The 25,136-nt window shown below is 39.6% G+C and overlaps 1 protein-coding gene and 1 non-coding gene across 4 annotated transcripts in view; both read left to right on the forward strand.

Annotated features, from left to right (window-relative positions):
- Positions 1-25,136, forward strand: part of KNTC1 (kinetochore associated 1) — a 105,922-nt gene that overhangs the window by 77,516 nt on the left and 3,270 nt on the right. For all 3 annotated transcript variants that reach the window (XM_060193178.1, XM_060193179.1, XM_060193180.1), the window contains 18 exons: positions 359-530; positions 618-676; positions 815-1,031; positions 3,747-3,820; positions 4,381-4,591; positions 4,726-4,835; positions 9,488-9,531; positions 11,420-11,498; positions 13,409-13,527; positions 14,836-14,971; positions 15,714-15,809; positions 16,188-16,244; positions 17,992-18,046; positions 18,129-18,192; positions 19,131-19,260; positions 22,126-22,215; positions 22,948-23,093; positions 24,489-24,579. In XM_060193178.1, coding sequence (XP_060049161.1) covers positions 359-530; positions 618-676; positions 815-1,031; positions 3,747-3,820; positions 4,381-4,591; positions 4,726-4,835; positions 9,488-9,531; positions 11,420-11,498; positions 13,409-13,527; positions 14,836-14,971; positions 15,714-15,809; positions 16,188-16,244; positions 17,992-18,046; positions 18,129-18,192; positions 19,131-19,260; positions 22,126-22,215; positions 22,948-23,093; positions 24,489-24,579 — 1,950 coding nt within the window. The remainder of the gene's footprint in view (positions 1-358; positions 531-617; positions 677-814; positions 1,032-3,746; positions 3,821-4,380; positions 4,592-4,725; positions 4,836-9,487; positions 9,532-11,419; positions 11,499-13,408; positions 13,528-14,835; positions 14,972-15,713; positions 15,810-16,187; positions 16,245-17,991; positions 18,047-18,128; positions 18,193-19,130; positions 19,261-22,125; positions 22,216-22,947; positions 23,094-24,488; positions 24,580-25,136) is intronic.
- Positions 6,641-6,744, forward strand: LOC132539151 (U6 spliceosomal RNA). The gene has a single exon (XR_009550456.1). It is a non-coding gene; the product is annotated as a U6 spliceosomal RNA (small nuclear RNA).

The raw sequence follows: 25,136 nt of genomic DNA on the forward strand, positions 1-25,136 counted from the left end.
CTAGTATAGTTTCTTTAATGATTAAATAAATTATGCCTTAGAAGGATGAAATTCCTGGTAAAATTTCAAAAAGTTGTGACTTTTTTTTTTTTAAGATTTTATTTACTCATGAGAAATGAAAAGAGAGAGAAAAAGAAGCAGACATCACTCTGGTACATGTACTACAGGGGATTGAACTCAAGATCTCATGCTTGAGAGTCCAAAGCCTTACAACCGCACCACCTCTTGGACCGCAAGTTTTGACTTTTATGAAACAAAACTCTCAGGAATGAAGACTTATGATAAGTAAAATGAATGATGATTTTAAAGCACTTGATTGGTTTAATTTCACAAGAAAATATTTTTTAATTTAATGTAGGCATTGAGTCTTCTGAAACATTTGAAATCATACAGAAGAATTTCTCCTCCAGTGGAGCTAGAGTATCAGCATATGCTGGAGCATGTAACACCTTTGCCATCAGCTGCCCAAACTAGACTGCCATTTCACCTTATATTTTTTGGCACAGCACAGAACTTCTGGAAAGTCCTCTGTAGGTACACTAACTTCTTAGCAAGTTTTACTAAATTAGTCTCATTTTTTCTGAAGCAAATCACACTTTCTTTGTTTTCCTTTCTAGCCACAGAACTCAGTGAAGAATCCTTCCCAACATTGCTCTTAATCTCTAAATTAATGAAGGTAATAGGATACAACTTGTTATCTTTAGTGTCTTATTAATTCAGACCCTGGGTAGAAAGACTTTATGTTGCTTTTATGTAAAACCATTAAAAGTAAGCATCTAAATTAGTTCTAACTTTTCTTCTCCTTTTTTTGAAGTTTTCTTTGGACACACTGTATATGTCTACAGCCAAACATGTTTTTGAAAAAAAGCTGAAGCCTAAACTTCTGAAGTTAACACAAGCTAAAACCTCATTACTGATGAACAAGGAAATAACTAAGATCACTCAGACCATCGAATCCTACTTGTTATCAATAGTTAACCCAGAGTGGGCTGTTGCTATTGCTGTCACCCTTGCTCAGGATATCCCAGAAGGTATAGAGTCTTTCAGTAATGGGCTGAAAGTGCTCTGCTGTGTTGCTTTTAGGACTTGCAATAATAATTAAAAAAAAAAAAAAGTACTCCTTTTATTTATATATCTGTTCTCTCTCCCCTCTATTGTTTTCTAACATCTGTTTTGTTACCCTGTTCTGATACTGTTTTAGCTTGTTCAGCTAGTTGTGTTCTTAGCTCAGCTATTGCAGCTTTCAGCTCTCTGATAACCTTGAGATAACTAGTGTTTTCTTCCAGAGTCTCATTTGTTGTTTCTGCATTTCTGATGACATTTCTTTCAAACTCTTTACTCACTCCTGTGACTATTTCCTTAACTAGTGATTGGATGTTGACCTCATTATTCTGTGCTTCAGTCTTTGGGGGGCTTTTTGGCTGGACTCTTGTCCTGGTTCATTTCTCCATTATTTCTTCTTGTTGGTTTAACCATTCTATAGAGTATGTTAATGAGGTCCCTCTCTCATTACTTTTCAAATTACTGATCACTCTTGCCTGGATTGACTTATGTCTAAGTAAGGTACTTAAAGAGTTCACAGTTGTGGAAATTAACAGTTGTTTCAATATTTTTTTTTAAAAAAATTTTATTTTAAATTTTTAAATATTTATTCTCTTTTGTTGCCCTTGTTTTATTGTTGTAGTTATTATTGTTGTCGTCATTGTTGGATAGGACAGAGAGAAATGGAGAGAGGAGGGGAAGACCGAGAGAGGGAGAGAAAGATAGACACCTGCAGACCTGCCTCACTGCCTGTGAAGCGACTCCCCTGCAGGTGGGGAGCCAGGGGCTCGAACCAGAAATCTTAGACTTGTCCTTGCCCTTTGTGCCACCTGCGCTTAATCTGCTGTGTACTGCCTGACTCCCCAGTTGTTTCAAAATTATTTCAATCCCTGAGTTGGAGCACAATGGCTGTTAAAGCCTGTTTTGTTCTTTTTCTACCCTGTAGGCTCTGGGAACCTGAGGACTTTTAAACCATAATTGGCTTCTTAGCTTAATCGCTCACTCCTGACCAAGAGATAAAAGCAGGGTAGGGGAGAGATAAAACAGTGGTTATACAAAGAGATTCTCACACCCCAATGATCTAAAGCTCCAGGCTCAATTCAACTTCTTTGCTAAATCAGGCAGCACTGCTAGGCCCTGTGAGTTTCTAAACAAGTCTCATTTATAGTCTGTAGGTTCTGAGGCAGTTATTCACCTTGTTCTCATCAGAACAATGTGGAAAGGCTCCCACTATACAGCCTCACTGCTAGACCAAGGTGTAGCTCTTCCCCTGAGTTTCCTGGTCAGTTCTCTGTCCCCCGATGTCAGCCTAGGGCCTCCCCCTTGCTGCTCCAGCCTCTGAGAGCAGTAGCAATGGAGACTTGAAATTGCATCTGGTGAGTCTTAGGGGAGTCCTCTCCTCCTTTCAGCCATCTTTTTGTTGGTAAAACAGACTGGAGATGGTGCCTCAACCAGTAAACTGCCGGATTGTTACTAGTCGCTCAGTCTCTCCTTAGGCTCCTCTCTGTCCACGAGCCACACATGTTTGCACTTACTGGTGATTTGGTTGGTTCCTGAAGTTGTTCTAGTCCTGTCTTGCTGCAGTCCCAGGTGATCTCCTTTGGTATTCCTAGTTGACCCAGGAGAGGATAGGAGAGAAACACAGCTGCTGCTTCTCATTAGCCCCACCCTTATTTATATCTCTAAAGAAAAGTAGTATAGGTAAAGACAACAATGAGAGGGTGTAGGGTCAAAGGAACCCTCCTACACTGCTGGTGGGAATGTCAATTGGTTCAACCTCTGTGGAGAACAGTCTGGAGAACTCTCAGAAGGCTAGAAATGGACCTACCCTCTGACCCTATGACCCTGCAATTCCTCTCCTGGGGATATATCCTAAGGAACCCAACATATCCATTCAAAAAGATCTGTGTACACATATGTTTTTGGCAGCACAATTTGTAATAGCCAAAACCTAGAAGCAACCCAGGTGTCCAGCAACAGATGAGTGGCTGAGCAAGTTGTGGTCTATATACACAATGGGATACTACTCAGCTGTAAAAAATGGTGACTTCACCGTTTTCAGCCGATCTTGGATGGACCTTGAAAAAATCATGTTGAGTGAAATAAGTCAGAAACAGAAGGATGAATATGGGATGATCTCACTCTCAGGCAGAAGTTGAAAAACAAGATCAGAAAAGAAAACACAAGTAGAATCTGAAATGGAATTGGCATATTGCACCAAAGTAAAAGACTCTGGAGTGGGTGGGTGGGGAGAATACAGGTCCATGAAGGATGATAAATGACATAGTGGGGGTTGTATTGTTAAATGGGAAACTGGGGAATGTTATGCATGTACAAACTATTGTATTTACTGTTGAATGTAAAACATTAATTCCCCAATAAAGAAATTTTAAAAAGTTAAAAAAAAATAAAAAGAAAATTAGTATAGGGCAGAGGGTAGATAGCATAATGGTTATGCAAACAGATTCTCATGCCTGAGGCTCCAAAGTCTCAGGTTCAGTCCCCTGCACCACCATAAACTAGAGCTGACCAGTGCTCTGGTTAAAAAAAAAAAAAAAAAAGCACTATAATAGTTTTTAAAAATATGTGCCTGCCTTGCCTTGTGACATAGTTGAGTGTAAAAAAAAAACCTGAGTGAAGTAAGCATGAATCTTTGGTGTTTGCTTAGGACACTGTGACATTGGCCACCTTTGCCTTCTTTTTAGGTTCCTTTAAGATGTCTAGTTTGAAATTTTGCCTCTACTTAACTGAGAGGTGGCTGCAGAATATCCCATCTAAGGTGAGTCTAGACTAATAAGACTGAAGGTTTCTGTTTTAACGTAAATTATGCTTTTTTTTGCCTCTAGGTTTATCGCTGGGGCTAGGTGCCTATGAATCCACTGTACCTGGAGACCATTTTTTCACATTTTTGTTGCCCTTGTTGTTGTTATTGTTATTGCTGTCGTTGAATAGGACAGAGAGAAATCTAGAGAGGAGGGGAAGGCAGAGAGGGGGAAAGAAAGACAGACACCTGCAGACCTGCTTCACCGCTTGTGAAGCGGCTCCCCTGCATATGGGGAACCTTACACTGGTCCTTGTGCTTCACACCATGTACGCTTAACCCGCTGTGCTACAGCCTCCTAAATTATGGCTGTCCTAGCAGACCTTCTTGTTCTCTCCTGGTGGTGGGCATTTGTGAGGATTGGATGCCTAAAATGGAGAAAGGTGAGACTTTGTGTTTCTACTTAAGGTTAGAATTAAGGCAGGGAAGGACTTTGATTAATAAAAATGAATTTCTAGCTTCATCTTAGTCCTGAGATTTAGAAAAGGTAATTCTTTTTGCTTGGAATTTCTTACAAGGATCAAACACAGGAAAAAGCAGAGGCTTTGCTGAAGAAACTTCACATTCAGTACCGGCGATCAGGCACGGAGGCTGTGCTCATAGCTCACAAGCTGAACACAGAGGAGTACTTAAGAGTGATAGGAAAACCAGCTCATCTCATTGTCAGTCTGTATGAACATCCCAGCATAAGTCAAAGAATTCAGAATTCATCTGGCACAGGTTTTCCTGGTGAGTACATAAACACCTCTTTTTTATCCGGGGAAATCTCATTTGGGGCCTCCAGCTATCTTGCATTGAAAACTTGGGTTTATTATTATTATTATTATTATTATTTATTACTATCATTGTTTTGGATACCTTAGATATTCACACAGCAGCTAAAGAAATAGCTGAAGTCAATGACATCGATTTGGAGAAAGTCTGGGACATGTTGTTGGAGAAATGGCTGTGCCCACCCTCAAAGCCTGGTGAAGTAAGTGCTTGTTCTCTAAGAGTATCTGTTGCTAACTGTATTTGGTCATTTCAGTTAAACTCTTTTAAACAGGAAAAACTGTGTTCTTAAACTCATATTTATGTGATTCACTTTTATCTTGAGATAATTTTAGCAGCTGGGGAAATGACTCAGCTGGAAGAACACAACACCTGGGTGCCTTAGTCTCTCTATTAGATCCCCGGAATCGAATGTCCTGGAATGCTGCTCTTTCTTTTGCTTCTTTTTGTGTGGGATTCTCTCTCTCTCATGGAATAAGCAAATATTCTTAAATGTACAGAAGTTACAGTAGTGCAATTTCTTGTAAACCCTTTACCCTAATCCAGAAGTTCTTTTTTTTTTAACACTTTGCCATATTTGCTTCACTACCCTACCTGTTATATATATCCATACTGTTTTCCTGAGCCATTTGAGAATAAATTATATGTGATATGCCCATTTATCCCTCAACTGCTAACTGTATATACTCGAAAAATAAGATTTAACAATAGTATAATTGTCAGAATCAGATAATATAATATTGATATAGTACAAACAGACTAAAATCTTTGACCTATGTTATAATTTATTTATTCCCTTTTGTTGCCCTTGTTGTTTTATTGTTATAGTTAGTATTGTCGTCATTGTTGGATAGGATAGAGAAAAATGGAGAGAGGAAGGGAAGACAGAGGGGGAGAGAAAAATGGACACCTGCAGACCTGCTTCATGGCCTGTGAATTGACTCCCCTGCAGGTGGGGAGCCGGGGGCTCGAACTGGGATCCTTACACCAGTTCTTGCACTTCACGCCATGTGCGCTTAACCCGCTGTGCTACCGCCCAACTCCCTAAAACTAGTTTTTTAATTACCCATTTTTAATTCCACTTGGTATTTAATAAGAATTTTTTTTACTTTATTGGGGGTTTAATGCTTTATAGTCAACAGTAAATACAATAGTTTGTACATGCATAACATTTCCCAGTTTTCCACATAACAGTACAACCTCCACTATGTACTGTTCCGGGACCTGAACCCCCCTCCCCCCAGAGTCTTTTTCTTTGGTGCAATACACCAACTCCAGTCCAAGTTCTGCTTAGTGTTTTCTCATCTAATCTTGTTTTGCAACTTCTGCCTGTGAGTGAGATCATCCCATATTCATCCTTCTTTTTCTGACTTTTCTCACTTAACATGATAATCAGAATTTAAGTAGTTACCAAGTCTAAGAACTTTGCTTCAGTGGAAACTGAGGAATTAAAACCTAGATAAAAAATCTGTGGTTAGGGGAGTCGGGCTATAGCTCAGCGGGTTAAGCGCAGGTGGCGCAAAGCACAAGGACCGGCATAAGGATCCTGGTTCGAGCCCCCGGCTCCCCACCTGCAGGGTCTTTGCTTCACAAGTGGTGAAGCAAGTCTGCAGGTGTCTATCTTTCTCTCCCCCTCCCTGTCTCCCCCTCCTCTCTCCATTTCTCTCTGTCCTATCCAATAATGACGACCTCAATAACTACAACAATAAAACAAGGCAACAAAAGAGAATAAATAAATAAATATTTGAAAAATAATAAGTCGCTTCATAAGTGGTGAAGCAGGTCTGCAGGTGTGTATTCTTCCCCCCCCATCCCCGCGTCTTCCCTTCATCTCTAGATTTCTCTCTGTCCTATCCAGCAGCAACAACAATAACAACAACAACAAGGGTAACAAAAATGGGGAAAATAGCCTCCAGGAGCAGTGGATTCGTAGTGCTGGCACTGCCCCAGTGATAACCCTGGAGGCAAAAAAAAAAAAAAAAAAAAAACCCTGTGGTTAGTTCCAAAAGTTCAATTTGGCAGCACTTGTTCTAAAAATTGGAATGATAGAGAGATTAGCATGGCCCCTGCATGACGATGACATGAAAATTTGTAACGTGTTCCATATTTTAAAAAGTTAAAGAATTTGTGGTGGTTGACACAGAAACCAGCATGTTTTACTTTCGTAATTTTGGAGTGCTAAAGTAAAACTCCCTTGAGCCCAGGAACTGTCTATACATAGTACTTGCTTTGAAATCCCCATAAATATATGCAGGATTAGTAGTGGCTCATTTAAAATTCATGAAGTCCTCTTTTTAAAAATTCTCTTCAGAGGAGTTGGGCGGTAGCTCAGTGGGTTAAGCGCACATGGCGCCAAGCACAAGGACTGGCGTAAGGATCCCGGTTCGAGCCCCCGGCTCCCCACCTACAGGGGAGTCACTTCACAGATGGTGAAGCAGGTCTGCAGGTGTCTCTCTTTCTCTCCCCCCTCTCTGTCTTCCCCTCTTCTTTCCATTTCTCTCTGTCCTATCTAACATCAACGACATCAATAACTACAACAACAATAAAAAACAACAAGGGCAACAAAAAGGAATAAATAAATAAGTAAATTTTAAAAATAGCTTTAAAAAAATTATCTTCAGAGAACCAGGTGGTGGTGCTCACATTACAGTGCATAAGGACCTGGGTTCAATCCCATGGTCCCTACCAGCAGAGGGAAAGCTTCACGGGTGGTGAAGCAGGACTGCAGGTGTCTCTTTTATCTCTCTTCCTCTCTACTTCCCCCACCCCTCTCAATTTCTCTCTCTCTACAAAAAAAAAATCCACTCAGATAGCCTGGGAGGTGGTGCTATAGATAAAGTCTTAGACTCTCTAACATGAGATCCTGAGTTCAGTTCCCAATATCATATATGTCAGAGTTATGCTCTGATTCTCTCATGTTAATTGTTTTTCCCCTTCCTTCCTTCCTTCCTTCCTTCCTTCCTTCCTTCCTTCCTTCCTTCCTTCCTTCCTTCTTCCCTTTGGAGGATAGAAACCTTTACCCAAACAACCCAGATGGCTAGAGTTGTGTCATGCACATTGTTAAGTTTAGTAAATATCTGCTGACTCAAAGAATGTGAGTAAATCCTTTTATTAATGCAGTACTGGAGAGTGAACTCAAGGCTTCTCAAAGGAAGCCCCCCAGCCTGAATTTTTTGCCTTCTTAAAAATTTTTATTTATTTATTTTTAATTTTTTTACATTTATTTAAAAAAGGAGACATTAACAAAACCATAGGATAAGAGGGTTACAACTCCACACAATTCCTACCACCAGATCTCCGTATCCCATCTCCTCCCCCGATAGCTTTCCTATTCTTTATCCCTCTGGGAGTATGGACCCAAGGTCATTGTGGGCTGCAGAACGTGGGAGGTCTGGTTTCTGTAATTGCTTCCCCACTGAACATGGGTGTTGATCGGTCCATTCATACTCCCAGCCTGCCTCTCTCTTTCCCTAGTAGGGTGGGGCTCTGGGAGCTGAGTTTCAGAACACATTGGTGAGGTTGGTCAGCACCATGCTGGCATCTGGAACCTGGTGGCAGATCCAGGGATTCTGGTTGCAAGCTGCTGATGGCAGCTGTGGCGCCAAAGTCATCATCTTGGCTCCGCAGCCTTATTTTAATTTTTTTTTAAAGATTTAATTTTTATTCATTCATGAGAAAGAGGAGGAGAGAGAACCAGACATCAGTCTGGTACGTGTGCTGCCAGGGATTGAACTGGGAATCTCACGCTTGAGAGTCCAGTGCTTTATCCACTGCACTACCTCCCGGACCACTTCACCTTTTTTATTTAGAGAGAGAAACCTCAGCACCACTTCTTCACCCATAGAGCTCCCTTTGTGATGTCTTTGGTACTATCATGTGGTGCTGTGCCTCAAACCCAGGGCCTTGCTCTTGATAAGGACATATTGTAATGGGTGAGCTATTTCCTGACATTAGTAGGTTCATTTTTAAAGCAAAAAAAAAAAAAAAAAAAAAAAAAACCTTTTCTTAAAATGATATATTTATTACATATGAAAGAGGGTTTTACGTAAGACAGAAAGAGAAAGACAGGGGTCGGGCAGTGGTGCAATGGGTTAAGCGCATGTGGCACAAAGTGCAGGGACCGGCGTAAGGATCCCGGTTCGAGCCTCCGGCTCACCACCTGCAGGGGAGTCGCCTTGCAAGCAGGTCTGCTGGTGTCTTTCTCTCCCCTTCTCTGTCTTCCCCTCTTCTCTCGACTTCTCTCTGTCCTATCCAACAACAACGACTGAAATAATAAAAACAATAAACAACAAGGAAAATAAAAGGGAAAAAATAGCTTCCAGGAGCAGTGCTGGCACCAAGTCCCAAGGAGGCAAGAAAAAAAAAATTTTTCCCCTTACATTTAATAGGATAGAGTTATTGAGAGGAGAGGAGGAGATAGGGAGACAAGAGACACGTGAAGCCCTGCCTCACCACTGGTGAAGCTTCCCCCCACCTGCAGGTGGGGAGTGGGGACTTGAACTGGGTCCTTGTACTTGGTAATGTATGTGTGCACTGCCACTTGGCCTCCCCAAAACTTATTTTTTTAAATTTCTTTATTGGGGGATTGATGTTTTACACTTGACAGTAAATACAATAGTTTGTATATGCATAACATTTCTCAGTTTTCCACATAATAATACAACCCCCACTATGTCCTCTGTCATCCTTTTTGGACCTGTATTCGCCCCAAAAAAACATTTTTATAAAGTGACTCATTGTACTGGGATTTTTATGTAAACATAATTTGATATACTGGGTTTTTTTTTTATCTAATAGATATTTATAAGCATAATAAAATAGCAGACTTCAGTTTTTCACTTTTTCTTTTTGAAGGAGCCATCTGAATTATTTGAACTTCAAGATGAAACATTACAAAGGTACTCTTCTTTTACCTACATTTGTCTATATCTTGTTGCCCAGCAAAAGCCTTATTTATTTGTCAGAGTTGATATGTAAAAAGCCTTTATTGTTAGAAGTTGGGTCAGTGCCTGAGAGAAGCATCAATTTGCTTTTCTGTGGCTGTGAGTATATGTTACTTCCCAGTGGAATAAATAAGAAATAGCTAAGATCCAGAATATTTGAACCCTTGAGTTCCTACTAATGTTAAGGGTTCATAGAGCCGTTTGAGCAGAAAAACAACTCAAGCAAAGGAAATTTTCTTTATTACCTAGGACCCTGGGTCATATTCTATGTATTCTCTTGCACTAATGAGCTGGGCCAGTCCAGATAAGGGTTCCTTTTTGTTCTAACTTAAGATCAAGACCAAGAATGGCATGTTGTTTCATCTATTGACCTAATTCTGGCTAGTCATGCCTTGCCCTCTTGAGCAGATTATGTCTGAGTCCAAATCAAAAAGAATATGTTAATCCAGTAATGATGCTTGACTTAGAGAGAGAGAGTGGTGACATGTATACTGGCCTTTGCCATTCCTGATCTTGGCCAAAAGCAGTTCAAATGACTTGGAGAACTTTATACCCCATATCAACCCTGAGAACTGAGAGTGAGAAAGGATGTGGACAGATAAATCCCAGAAAAGAATTGATCTTGGTTTATAGTAGAACTGATCTACTACTCACAGTCTTTCAAAGCAATGGTCAGTTCCTGAACCAGCCACATAGAAAGTCGTAGAGGGAAACAATCCTAAGAAGGTGGGTGGGGGGGAAATCTGTGGAAGGAAATCCCAGAAGGACACTACATGCGGATTTTGTAATTCTCTGCCTTTTCCCATCTCTCCTCTAGCATCTCTGTTCTCTCTGTCTTCTTTGGAGCAGGCTAGTCAGTCCCAAATCAAAACATTTAAATGTGCTAATAATGAGGTTCTGTGTAAAAGATTTTTCCATGTGTATTATTCCATATGCTTTTTTTTTTTTTTAACCACACCAGAGCACCACTCAGCTCTGGTTTATGGTGGGGCTAGGGTTTGAACCTGGGACATGGGAGCCACAGGCTTGAGAGTCTTTCTGCATACCATTATCTCCCCAATCCTCCATATACTTTGCAATTGTGATTTATATTAATTTCTTAGTATTTATTATCAGAGTTTAAATAGTACTTTAGCGATGAGAAGACTGAGACTTGGGCATTTGTTGTATTGTTTATTATCTTTAGTAAAGAAGGGACTCAAGAAAAACTTAAGTATCCTTCAAAGGGGAAAGCAGAAATGCCTTCACCCATAAACCTGCAAGCCTTTGTTGGAATGTCTAAAGACTTACTGACTTATTTATGGAGGTGATATTATCTTTTTAAAAAATATTTATGGGAGTCGGGCTGTAGCGCAGCGGGTTAAGCGCAGGTGGCGCAAAGCACAAGGACCGGCATAAGGATCCCGGTTCAAACCCCGGCTCCCCACCTAAAGCAGGTCTGCAGGTGTCTATCTTTCTCTCTCCCCCTTTCTGTCTTCCCCTCCTCTCTCCATTTCTCTCTGTCCTATCCAACAACGACGACAACAACAATAATAACTACAACAACAATAAAACAACAAGGGCAACAAAAGGGAATAAATAAATAAAATAAAAAATAAAAAAATATTTTAAAAAAGTCTTTAAAAATTTTTATTTATTTATATATTCCCTTTTGTTGCCTTAATTGTTTTATTGTTGTGGTTATTATTTTTGTTATTGATGTCATTGTTGAGGAGGTGATGTCATCTTACAAGATTGTTGCTGTCTCAATAATGACATTTTTGATGGCCAGTAATAGAGGACAATTGTTTTGGTAATCTATCACTAAATTTCAACATACATGTAATTAAAATTTCCCTTCCAGAGTCCTGTATCTCCTTCAGTCTCGTCCACTTGATTATTGTTCAAGAATGCTGTTCATTTTCGCAACATCAGCTACAACTGTAAGCTCTAGAAACTGCATCTAAATTCGCCTTTGTTTTCACAGCTTACTTAACATCTTTCCTTACATATTTATCATGCTTGAATTCAGCCACAGATGACTGGGAGAATGCTGACTCACATACTTAGCTATCCAGGTCCCTGTAATGCTGGCTTCTATAACATCCTGCTTTAGCAAACTGAATGTGTACCTAGCAATACTTCCCACCAGTTATCTGTACTTCCTGGTTAGTCAACATTCCTAAAACTGGGGTCCAAATCTGAAAGCCCTGAGTGACATGACCTTTATCTCCCATTAGGCCACCGCCCTCCCCACTAAACTTCCTTTCCCCCTAAAAGCAACCAAGCAGTGCTCTCTGAGGTGTTGGAAGCTGAGGGAGAGGATGGCTGTAGGGCTGGGCAGCAAGTAAGTCTTAGGCAGAGGAAGACAATATGAGATTGAGTGCGTGCTCTTGACAATAAGTGAAAGACTCCCTTTTAAAATTAATCAGAGCACTGCTTAGCTCTGGGTTGTGTCTTAGGGGGAGGATTAAACCTAGGACTTTGGAGCCTCAGGCTTAAGAGTCTCTTTGCATAACAATTATGCTACTATCTCCCCTGCCTATTACCTTTATTTGTTTTTATTTTACTTTAATGAGAGATACAGAGAGAGAAAGAACAGAGCACTGCTCAAGGCAGGACCTGCCTTAGGCATGAAAGTCTGGGGCACCAATCACTTCCTTGTCATCCTCTTTCTTCTCGCACATCAATTTCTCTGATAATCACTCTTTTACATAAAAATGGTGGCCTTTGAGTAGTGGCTAGTTCAGCTCACAACTCAGCTGTGTAAGTGCTATCTATCCCTTCTTCTTCCGTAGCCAGTCAACAGGTCAGGTTGAAAGCTGTCAGGAGCTGCTTGTTGCTGGCTTTGAAAGTGACTGGGATCCATATGGATTCAGTCGGCTAGGAAGGATCATCAGTTTCCCCAATGAATGGGTACTCACGGGATGCACCACGAGAAGGTCGATCCAATGCATCTCTATCTATCCCTTATAAAAGTCAGCATCTTGCACATACACCTCCCACTGGGACAACACAACATTTACAAGTGTATTTTTAGCTTAATAAAATTAAATGTTACAGCTTCTTAAGGGGAGTCATCTGCCAATACTGTGACTACGTGGCTGTGAAAGCTGTGATGACTACTATACCAAGCAGGTGCTCCTGCCTTGCTTCAGGGCAGTTTTTTTTTTACCGTCAGTGCAATTGTTAGCACAATGGAAAAGGCAAATAACATCTTAGTATTACTGGAAATGCACACATTATATGACAGTGCTCAAGAATCTGGGTTCAAATCCCAAATCCCTGGACTTCACCTGCAGGGGAACAAAGCTTCATAAATAGAGAAGCAAGTACTGCAGGTCCTCTCTCTCTCCCTCTCCCTCTCTCTGTTCCCTCCTCCTTTCTGTCCTATCAAGACAGAAAAAAAGGAAAAAATGTCAGCCAGAAGCAGTGGATTCATGTGCAGGCACCAAGCCCCAGTGCCCTTTTGGCGGGGGCTTGGGGGTGGGGGAGGGACTTTTGATCCTTCCCTTTCTGAAAGTGTCTGAGAAGCGCCCTCAGGAGTCCATGGGCCACATTTTTGGAACCTCTGCTCTGTACTGGACTCCCTAAGGACAGGGATTTGCCTTATTTATTTTTTTATCTTATTTTTTTCTTTACCAGAGCACTGCTTAGTTCAGGCTTATTGAACTTGGGACCTTAGAGCCTTTGGCATAACAGTCTTTCATATACCTTTTATACTGTCTTCCTAGCTCTTACTTTAGTAAAAATAAAAAAGTATTATTTATTATATCACCTGAATTGAGATTTATTTATTCAACTTAAACATGCAGGCTTGTAGTTCTCAACTTTTTTTTAAATTATTTTTTAGACATTAGGTATGCATCAGTTAACTTTTGCTCACAAAACACGAGCTCTTCAGTGTCTCCTCTACTTGGCTGACAAGGAAACTATAGAATGTCTCTTCAAGAAACCCATTGAAGAAGTGAAGTAAGTAGAGTTCCTTAAGTTGTAGTAAGAAGTATGAGACAGTGGCTGGGGAAATAGTTCTTATGTAAAGTACAATGTTTGCATACCTGATACTCTCAGTTCAGTCTCTGGCACCGCATATACCTTGGATGATGCTTTTCTTTCTGTGAAATTCTTATTTCATGTGAAGTAAATCAAGTAAAATTTTTAAAAAGAAAGGAAGAAAAATAGAGAAAAGAAAAAGAGAAATAGGAAAGGGGCTAGAAATATAGTTTATCAGGCAGGGCACATGCTTTACCATGTATTTGGGCCAAGTTCAAGCCCTGTAACATTATGGGAGAAGCACAGTGGCACTTGTACCTCTGGTGCTGTCATCTTTTTGTCTCTCTGAGTGAGAAAGTGGCACAGGAGCAATGAAATCATGTTTGTGCAAGGCCCCACTCTGCAAAGAGAGGTAGGGTGTGGTGAGAGATAGGAAAAAGGAAACAGATCATTTAAAATATTTATTCATTCATTGGATAGAGACCATCAGAAATTGAGGTGGAAGAGGGAGACTTAGAGGGAGAGAGAGCTGCGGCACTGCTTCACCATTTGTGAAAAACCTCCCAGCAGGTGGGGACTGGGAGCTTGAATTGCATTCTGGATTCTTGCACATGGTAACATATGCGCTCAATTGAGTGTGCCACCACCTGGCCCCCTTGATAACAAATGAGTTTTTGAAGCATAACATTTTTTTAAATATTTATTCCCTTTTGTTGCCCTTGTTGTTTTATTGTTGTAGTTATTGTTGTTATTGATGTCATCGTTGTTGGATAGGACAGAGAGAAATGGAGAGAGGAAGGGAAGACAGAGGGGGAGAGAAAGACAGACACCTGCAGACCTACTTCACCACCTGTGAAGCGACTCCCCTGCAGGTCAGGAGCCAGGGGCTCAGATCAGGATCCTTAGGTTGGTCCTTGCACTTTGCGCCATGTGTGCTTAACCCACTGCACTAGCATAACTTTTAAGGGTTTTTTAATTTTTATTTTTTTAGAATGGCATTGGAGTGACTATCTAAACTTAATTCTGTATCCTTGAATATCCTTGACATTTTGGCAAAGGGGAATAGGCCTTTGAAAACAGCTTCTCTCATTTTTTGAGACATTTAGAAACAGAATATTTCCATCTCACTCAAATTGATTTCTTTCTAATATTATATTAAGTAAATACATTTAGAAGCCTAAAATAGGTGCTTAACAACAGACTCACTTATTATTTCCCTGTGGTAGCTTTTATTTTAACTAAGTGTGGCCTATGGGAACAATTCCCACAAATGACTCTGTTTTCCAGATCTTATATGAAATGTATAACTTTTCTGGCATCATTTGAGGCTTTGAATATTCCCATCACATATGAACTATTTTGCAATAGTCCCAAAGAAGGAATGATTAAAGGTCTATGGAAAAACCACAGCCACGAGTCCATGGTATGTACAGTTCTCCAATGGTGGGTCTTCCATCTTCTCCAATGCCTAAAAGATAAAACCAGAGAAGCTATTCCTGAGCAATGTAATGCTCTGAGGCTTTGTGTCCTTTCCTGTCCTGAGAAATGACAGGGCAACCTGGAAGCCTCTTTGCCCTCTTCCTTAAAACCTAAAGCCGTCTACAAGAGAACATTTTTATGAATCTTTCCCAAGGCCTTTCTTAATCTAGAAAGGGAGGCATAGTGTTTCACATCCTTGTAGTTGCCTTTGAGAATTTAGACTCTCAGGCGCTTGGAACCCAGTACCGGAAGAGTATGGGCCAGCAGGCAGTCTGTTCTGGGAAAGGAAGGAAAAGAGGAGCAAGAGTCTGAGATGCTACTTGTGAGTCCATGATAGTAAGTTTAATAGTCATCTCTTATTTTTCTGCTGTGAAAGTATTTTTTAATTAATTAATTAATTAATTATTTTTACCAGAGCACTGCTCAGCTCTGGTTTATACTAGTGTGGGGGATTGAACCTGAGACTATGGAGCCTCAGGCATGAGAGTCTCTTTGCATAACCATTATTCTATCTCCCCCACTCTAATCTCTTGTTTTTCTTTGACAACAAAGATAGGGCCTTTGTTGAAATGAAGCCATAGACACACCCTAGAATTTAATTGTATTTTGCATTAAGATGTTCCTCCTTTTCCAAAGGTGGTTTAATTTGTCTTGAAGCTCTGAGATTTGCCTTTCTTGCTTTCTAGGCAGTAAAATTGGTGACTGAGCTTTGTTTAGAATATAAAATCTATGACCTGCAGCTTTGGAATGGACTCTTGCAAAAGCTTCTTGGATTCAATATGGTAAGACTCAGTGCCCTCGTGAGACTGCAATAGATTTTTAAGCTTTTGCACAGCCACTCCTAAACATTTTGCATTGATACTTGCTATCGAACACATATGTTTTGAGAACACATTCACTCCCTTTGGGTTCATGCCAAATTTGAAGAACTTGGTGTAAGGCCAAAGAAAGTACAGACTCAAAAATGACATCAATTTCCCTGGAAACAAAGGAAAAGTTCCTTGGACATTCTGGGTATTTTTAAATGAACTTCTCTGATGATTCTCATAAAATATAAGTTTCATTGTTACTGTGTTAGAACTAAAAGAACCCACTACTTCATACTGATGTTTCTATTCAGGTTATTTCCACAGATTTTAATCATTATTTTATTTTTGTAGATCCCTTATCTAAGGAAAGTTTTAACAGCCGTTTCCAGTATCCATTCTTTATGGCAGGTATGTAGATTTTTAAAGTCTCTTTTATAGAATTTCACTTATCTACACACCTGCTGGGGATTAAACCCAGGATTTCATGCTTGAGAGTCCAACATTTTATCTACTGCACCACTTTTCAGGCTGCTCCTAATCATTTTGAGGAAATTCTTTCTCTTGCTTCCTGGTTCCTTTCTTAAGACACTAGTATAATATCTGCTACACAATAACCTTAGTATAAATTTTATTTTTTAATTTAGATTCTGACTTTTTTTGCCAAATACAGTGATAATTAATAAGCCAGGGAGGTCGGGCGGTAGCGCAACGGGTTAAGTGCACGTGGCACAAAGTGTAAGTTAGATCCGGGTTCGAGCCCCCGGCTCCCCACCTGCAGGGGAGTCACTTCACAGGTGATGAAGCAGGTCTGCAGGTGTCTGTCTTTCTCTCCCCCTCTCTGTCTTCCCCTCCTCTCTCCATTTCTCTCTGTCCTATCCAACAGCGACTACATCAATAACAACAATAATAACCACAACAATAAGGGCAACAAAAGGGGAAAACATGGCCTCCAGGAGCAGTGGATTCATGGTGCAGGCACTGAGCCCCAGCAATAACCCCAGAGGCAAAAAAAAAAAAAAAGCCAAAACTGTAAAATACTACTCTTAAATACACAGTTATGAAGAAAACTAAACTAGAATCTATCTCAAATAGGGAGATATCAATTCATGACTTTGGTCTAAAAATCATGGGGGTGGACCTCACCATTGTGTCCTGGAACTTCGCTTCCCCAGAGCCGTATCCCACTAGAGAAAGATGCAAACAGGTGTGGGGTATGGATTGACCTGCCAATGTCCATGCTTAGCAGAGAAGCAATATAGGAGCCAGACCTTCCACCTTCTGTACCTCATACAGAATTTTGGTTCAGAGGGCCAGGTGTGGCACACTAGGGTAAGCGCACATAGTACAAAGTGTAAGAACCTCTGCAGGGATCCGGATTTAAGCCCCTGACTCCCCACCTGCAGGAGGGTCTCTTCACAAGTGGTAAAGCCGTCTGCAGGTATCTATCTTTCTCTATCTTCAATTTCTCTTTCTCTCAATTTCTCTTTGTCCTATCCAGAAAGAAGGGGAAAAAAAGTATAAAAAATGGTCACAGGAGCAGTAGATTTGTAGTGCAGGCACCCAGCCCCAGCAATAACCCTGGCGGCAAAAAAAAAAAAAAAGAATTTTGGTCCATACTCCCAGCCAGAGGGATAAAGAACAGGGAACCTTCCAATGGAGGGCGTGGGATATGGAACTCTGGTGGTGGGAATTATATGGAATTGAACCCCTCCTGTCCTATAATCTTGTTAATTATTATTAAATCACTATTTTAAAAAATATTTTATTTATTTATTAATGAGAAAGATAGGAAGAGAGAGAGACAATCAGACACCACTCTGGTACATGTGTTGCTGGAGATTGAACTCAAAACCTCATGCTTGAGAGGCCAATGCTTTATCCACTGTGCCACCTCCTGGACCACTTAAATCACTAATTTTAAAAAAATCATGGGGATGATTTATATCCTAAGTAGAAGTTTTGAGTATATGGTTTTGTGACTAAAAAATAAAAAGATTTACATATTTATTTGAGAAAGGAGAAGAAAGAGAACCAGAATGCCACTCTGCCATTATTCAGTGCTGGAGACTGAACTCATGCCTGAACACTGCACCACAAAATAAAAAGAATTCTTAGGAGCTGAGACATAACTTATTTCAAAATCTTGTCTCCACAGGTTCCTTACTTTAGCAGAGCTTGGCAGCGTGTGGTACAGATTCCACTACTTTCAGGTACCTTTCCCTTCTCTGAGAGATTGACATTGACATTTCATAGTCACATGTGTATATATTATTGTTGTGTTTTTATTTTCAGTCTCTTGTCCTTTAAGCCCCAGCCAGTTATCAGATTGTTGTGAGAGTCTTGTCGCTGTTCTAAAGTAAGTAAAATGTCTTCCCATCCCACCCCCAAGTAATGAAACATTGCTTGTAAACTGTATTTCAATTATACATTGCTCAAGGATGATTCCTTTTTCTTGGGCAGTTAATCATGTTGCTTGCTTTTATCATAAAATATCTGTTTTTTTAAACTTTTGTTTAATTAATTAATTAATTTATTTATTCTATTTGATAGGACAAAGAGAAATTGAGAGGGCAGGGGGAGATAGAGAAGGAGAGAGACAGAGAGACACCTGCAGCCCTGCTTCACCAGTAGTGAAGCTTTCCCCCTTCAGATGGGGACTGGGACTTGAACCTGGGTCCTCATACATTATAACATGTGCACTCAACCAGATGCAACACCCCTTAGCCCCCTAATATCTGCTATTTTCACAATGTTTACATTCCATGTACTGTACAATTAGTAAACTGATATTCATTCAGTAAACACTCTCTAAACTTAGTGCTCGGTTTTAAGTATTGTATGTATACCTTTTGTGAGTTTCTTTAGATCAGATTCTCTTATAGATTTTGAGTCTTCAGAGAATTTCTCTCAAGGCATATGCAGGAGATATAATTATGTAACTGTAAAAAGAGTCTTTCAAAAAAAAAAAAAAGTCTTTCATTTTGTCAAGAAGCCATAAAAGACTAGTTTGTTGCTAAGAATGTGTTAATAGTAATTTTATTTTATTTAGTTCATGAGTGAGATAGACCAGAGCAATGCTTAACTCTGTAAGTGGTGCCAGGGAAAAAAATCTAGGGCCTCAGGCTTCTAAGACCTGCACTCTAACCACTGAACCATTTCCCTGGCTTCCACACCAGCACTTTAATGTTTCTAAAACTATTGAAAGCATAGGCTGATAGCAACAGTGAAAATCTGGAAAAGTAATCTAGCCTAGTACGTCTGACAGGTTACTAACTAATGACTGCTCTGTTGAAGATGTCCAGTTTCAGATGACCTTGACATGATTGGAGTCGCCAAACAGTATATTCAATTAGAGCTTCCAGCTTTTGCGTTAGCCTGTCTGATGCTCATGCCCCACTCAGAAAAAAGGCACCAACAAATAAAGGTATCTTGCAAATTAACCTCTAGTGTTGCTAACGAAAAGAAAGGTCTCTTACTGCACGTTGTTTGAAAAAGAGTGCGGGTGGAGAGATAGCATACTGGTTTTGCAAAAAAAAAAAAAAAAGCACTTTCATGTCAGGGGCTCCAAAGTCTCAGATCAACTCCCATATCACCATAAGCTGGAGCTGCGGTTCTCAGTTCTACCCCCGGCACCACATGTACTGGAGTGGTGCTCTAGTTTTTTTTCCTCTCATGTGAAACTCTATCACATATGACATAAAACAAATCTCAGGTATACAAATTCCACACTCTACCAGCTAAGTTACTTCTCTAGCCTCTCTGGCATTTTAAATCCATGTAACTAGAAAAAACATACATTAGTGTTGAAGCAGGGCTACAGGTGTCTCTATCTTCCCCTCCCCTCTCAATTCCTCTGTCTTTATCCACAATAAATAAATAAATAAATAAATAAATAAATAAATAAATAAATAAATAAATAAATAAATAAATGTTTAAAGAAAAATTATGGTCTTAAAAAAATCAATCCTGATTCCTTTTATAATACAGAATAGATCAAGGCATCTGAAAAGGTTTTACTGTTATTTCTCTACAAGGTAGATAAGCCAGGAGATGAGGATCTGTACAAATGAACTTGCTTTTTTTATTTGTCACTTTGTTCTATTCACTTTTTTTTAAATGTTTATTTATTTATTTCCTTTTTGTTGCCCTTATTGTTTTTATTGTTGTTGTGGTTATTATTGCTATTGATGTCGTCATTGTTGGATAGGACAGAGAGAAATGGAGAGAGGAGGGGAAGACAGAGAGGGGGTAGAGAAAGATAGACACCTGCAGACCTGCTTCACCGCCTGTGAAGCCACTCCGCTGCAGGTGGGGAGCCAGGGGGCTCGAACCAGGATCCTCACGCCATTCACTGCACTTTATGCTATGTGCGCTTAACCTGCTGCGCTACCGCCCGACTCCCCTCACTTTTTTTTTCTTTCAGAACCATCTGTGCTTGTTTCTAACTTTTCTTTTTTGACTATTCATGAATACCTCAGTTGATGTGTCTCAAAGTTTAGTATTTAAATAGAGTTCTCTTGGCACTTAGAATGACAAAGTACTTGCTCAATAGCACTGGCTGTTGAAATAGGTATTTGTGAAATGCTTTTTTCTCTTATCTCAAAATTTTTGCTGATAATTTTTCCTACAATACAGTCTTTAAAATAATTTAAAATTTATTTTTATTTATTTTTAAATAATGCAGGTTATATTTCTGTAGCAAAAGAGATCATTAAACAGTTATCAATATTTTCCATATCTAACATCAAATAATTATGAAATGTATTTCATACTTTATAGTATAGAAATAACATATCTCTTGCTATCTCTAACTATATACATATTAATTGGTGAATACTACTCATGTATTTTTCTATTTTCTTTTTTTAATATTTATTTATTCCCTTTTGTTGCCCTTGTTTTATTGTTGTAATTATTATTGTTGTTATTGATGTTGTTGGATAGGACAGAGAGAAATGGAGAGAGGAGGAGAAGACAGAGAGGGGGAGAGAAAGACAGACACCTGCAGACCTGCTTCACCACCTGTGAAGCGACTCCTCTGCAGGTGGGGATCCGGGGCCTCGAACTGGGATCCTTACACTGGTTCTTGTGATTTGTGCCACCTTAACCCGCTGTCCTATTGCCAGACTACCTCTTTTTTTTTTTTTAATTTCTTTATTGAGGGATTAATGGTTTACATTCAACAGTAAATACAGTAGTTTGTACATAACATTTCTCAGTTTTCCACATTAACAGTACAACCCCCACAAGGTCCTCTGGCATCCTTTTTGGACCTGTATTCTCCCCCCCACCCCCACCCCAGAGTCTTTTACTTTGGTGCAATACACCAACTCCTATTCAGGTTCTACTTGTGTTTTCTCTTCTGATCTTGTTTTTCAACTTCTGCCTAAGAGTGAGATCATCCCATACTCATCCTTCTGTTTCTGACGTATTTCACTTAACATGATTTCTTCAAGCCCCATCCAAGATCGGCTAAAAATGGTGAAGTTACAGTAAAGTACAATAGATTGTACATATGTAACATTCCCTAGTTTTCCATATAGCATTTCAATCTCCACTGGGTCCTTCTCTGCCATCATGTTCCAGGACCTGAGCCCTCTCCCTCATCCCAGAGTCCTTTACTTTGTTGCAATACACTGACTCCAGTCCAAGTTCTGCTTAGTGTTTTCCCTTCTGATCATGTTTTTCAGCTTCTATCTATGAGTGAGATCATCCCATATTCATCCTTATGTTTCTGACTTATTTCACTTAACATGATTTCTTTAAGCTCCATCCAAGATGTAGTAAAGAAGGTGAATTCACGATTTTTAATAGCTGAATAATATTCCATTGTATATATGTATTATAACTTGCTCAGCCACTCATCTGTTGTTGGACACCTGGGTTGCTTCCAGGTTTTGGCTATTACAAATTGTGCTGCTATGAACATAGGTATACACAAATCTTTTTGGATGGGTATGTTTGGTTCCTCAGGATATATCCCCAGGAGAGAAATTGCAGGGTCATAGGGTAGGTCCACTTCTAACCTTCTGAGAGTTCTCCAGACTGCTCTGCATAGGGGTTGGACCAATTTATATACCCACCAGCAGTGCAGGAGGGTTCCTTTGTCCCCACACCCTCTCCAGCATTTGCTGCTGTTACCTTTTCTGATGTATGGCATTCTCACAGGAGTGAAGTGGTATCTCATTGTTGTCTTTAGTATTTTAAATTTTAAAATTAAAACATTTCATATTTGACAAAATTTATTAGTAATTTTACTTTTAATTATGTTTTGATTTGTTTTTCCTAGAACTTTCTGGGCTCGTGTGATCCTTTAATCATTTTACAGCAGTTAGAAGAACATATGCATTCTGGCCAGTTAGCAGGATTTTCACATCAAGTAAGGCAATTTCATATCTTTTTTGTAGTGAAAAATGTGATATCAGAAGGTAACAACTTCCCCTCAAACCAAGATTAAGATAAAAACTATTTCTGTTTGTTAAAAACTAAAATGATTTTGCTTTTATTAAAACCTGAGTAATTTTTTTTTTTTTTTTACGGCAGGAATCCTGTCTGTTTACAGCTATGCTCAGTAGAAACTTTGTAGCCTTCAATGCTTGTAATTGTAAACAGAACTTCCTAGTAAGAGGTCTGAAAATGTTTAACTTCTTTGTATTTATTTACTGCATACTAAAATGAGCAGGGCAACCTCTCACTCCCTGCCACTCTCTCAAAAGGATTCCCTGCTTAATACAGTCTAGAAATTTAACTTCCATTTGTCAGAAATGATTTAATATTGGACTTGAATTTTGCACAATTTTTTTTAATATTTATTTATTTATTCCCTTTTGTTGCCCTTGTTGCTTTATTGTTGTAGTTATCGTTGTTGTTGTTGGATAGGACAGAGAGAAATGGAGAGAGGAGGGGAAGACAGAGAGGGGGAGAGAAAGACAGACACCTGCAGACCTGCTTCACCGCCTGTGAAGCGACTCCCCTGCAGGTGGGGAGCCGGGGGCTCGAACCAGGATCCTTATGCCGGTCCTTGCACTTTGCTCCACCTGCGCTTAACCCGTTGTGCTACCGCCCGACTCCCTTTTCACAATTTTTAAGTGTAATACCTATGATTCTATAGATTAGAAGTCTGGTTCTGAATGATATCATAAGAAAGAAGGAGTTTGGGCGTTTGGCAAAGACTAAATACTTTCAAGTTTTGAAGTCACACATGGTGAATACCAACAACATCACTGACCTGGTAAACTATTTGGCAAATGAGTTAAGGTAAGCTGAGTTAAAAAAAACAACTGTAAAATTTCCTTTAAATTTTTTCATTTTATTACTATTATAGTAGCCTGGGGAGATAGCACAATGGGTATGCAAAAAGACTTTAATATTTGAGGCACCAAAGGTTCCAACAATACCATAAGCCAGCACTGAGTAGTACATAGATTTTCTGGTATCTGGTTACTATTTCTGCTTTAATATGTATGTATGTATATGTATATGTATATGTATATGTATATGTATATGTATATGTATATGTATATGTATATGTATATGTATATATATATATTTTTTTACCAGAGCACTGATCAACTCTGGTTTATGGTTGTTTGGGGATTTGAACCTGGGACTTCGGAGCCTCAGACATGGGAGTCTTTTCATACCCATTATGTTATCTACCCCCACCCACTATTATCACTTTTAATTTTTTAATTTTAAATTTTGCTGCCAGGGTTTTCACTGGGGCTTTGTGCTACATGATTTCCACTGCTCCTGCTGGAACCTCTTTTTTTTTTTTAAGATACAGAGTGAGAGATGGGTGTAGGGAATGGTGGAGAGATAATGAGGATGGCGAAATCCCAAAGCACTGCTCCACTACTAGTGAGAATTCCCCTTTGCATTGTGCTTCCATGTGGTGTTCAGGTCCTCATGCATGGTAGAGCCTGCACTCTGCCAGGTGAGCTATCTCTTGGCCCCCAAATTTATCTTTATTCTAAAGGAAAGCATCAAGCATTTGTAGAAGTATTTGGTTGTAATTAAAGACTGAATATTAAACTGTATCTTTATTGCACATGCCTAGAGGTTAATTGTCCCAATCCCTTGGAAATTTAACTTGGAAGTAGACTACTTAGTAGCTTATTTAAAGCTGTCTGATCCCCTAAAATAGGTTTCTCACATTTCTACTCTAAATCTTTTAAGATTCTATTTCATGGACACTTGCTCAGAGAACTGATGACTTCGTTTAACACAACTGTTGCTGAGACCGTTAGCTCCTCTACCCATACATTTAGATTTAACAAACTTCTTGGGGGTAAGGATATGGGCAGTAAAGAGAAGAAAGAAGAAATGGGCTCACAATGAAGAAAGGGAAAGTTCGGTTGAGGTTAGAATATTTACTGTGTTGAGCCCTACATATGGTCTAACTGCTAAGCACCAAGATTTCCCTTTTTCATTTCTGTGCCATGAATTTCCTTCTGCTTTTTTGCATTGCATCACTTAGGATACAAGCATATTATTGTTATCCGGTACATAGAATCTTTTGATGAGAAAATGTTATTTTAACCACATATTTCATGTCAGTAGCCTGATAAGTTTTGACATATGTAATAAGATAGTGAAGAAGCGACACTCACCCACTAGTTTCCTAATGCCTCTCTTTTTCTGATTCCATAGTTTAGATGAAGCATCAGCTTTTGTAACCAAATATTCAAAGCATTGTGGGAAGCCTGTACCAGCTGACATTGCTCCCTGTGAGATTCTAAAGGTAAAGTGAGCCAATAGTTAACTTGGGTTTTCACTTGACAGTATTTATACTTTTGGGCCATTTGACTGAGTTGCCATTTTGTGGTGTTCTGGAGGATGATGGATTCTTTTAAAAAAAAAAAAAAAAGTGGGTGTGGGGACGTGGGTCGTAGCTCAGCAGGTTAAGCGCGATTGGTGTAAAGTGCAAGGAGCAGCGTAAGGATCCTGGTTCCAGTCCCTGGCTCCCCACCTGTGTGTGTGTGTGTGGGAGGCTCTTCACAGGTGGTGAAGCAGGTCTGCAGGTGTCTTTTTCTCCTCCTCTCTGTTTTCCTGTCCTCTTTCTATTTCTGTCCTATCCAACAATGACAGCAATAACAATAATAATAGCAACAACAACAATAAACAAAGGGCAACAAAAGGGAAAAAATAGCCTCCAGGAACAGTGGATTCATAGTGCAGGCACTGAGCCCCAGCAATAACCCTGGAAGCAAAATATGTATATAGTTTAGTTTTTCTGTATTGTGGGATTAATGTTTTACAGTCAACAATATGTAGAATAGTTTGTACATGCATAACATT

Source organism: Erinaceus europaeus, chromosome 6, assembly GCF_950295315.1.
Source record: "Erinaceus europaeus chromosome 6, mEriEur2.1, whole genome shotgun sequence".
Lineage (NCBI taxonomy): Eukaryota > Metazoa > Chordata > Mammalia > Eulipotyphla > Erinaceidae > Erinaceus > Erinaceus europaeus.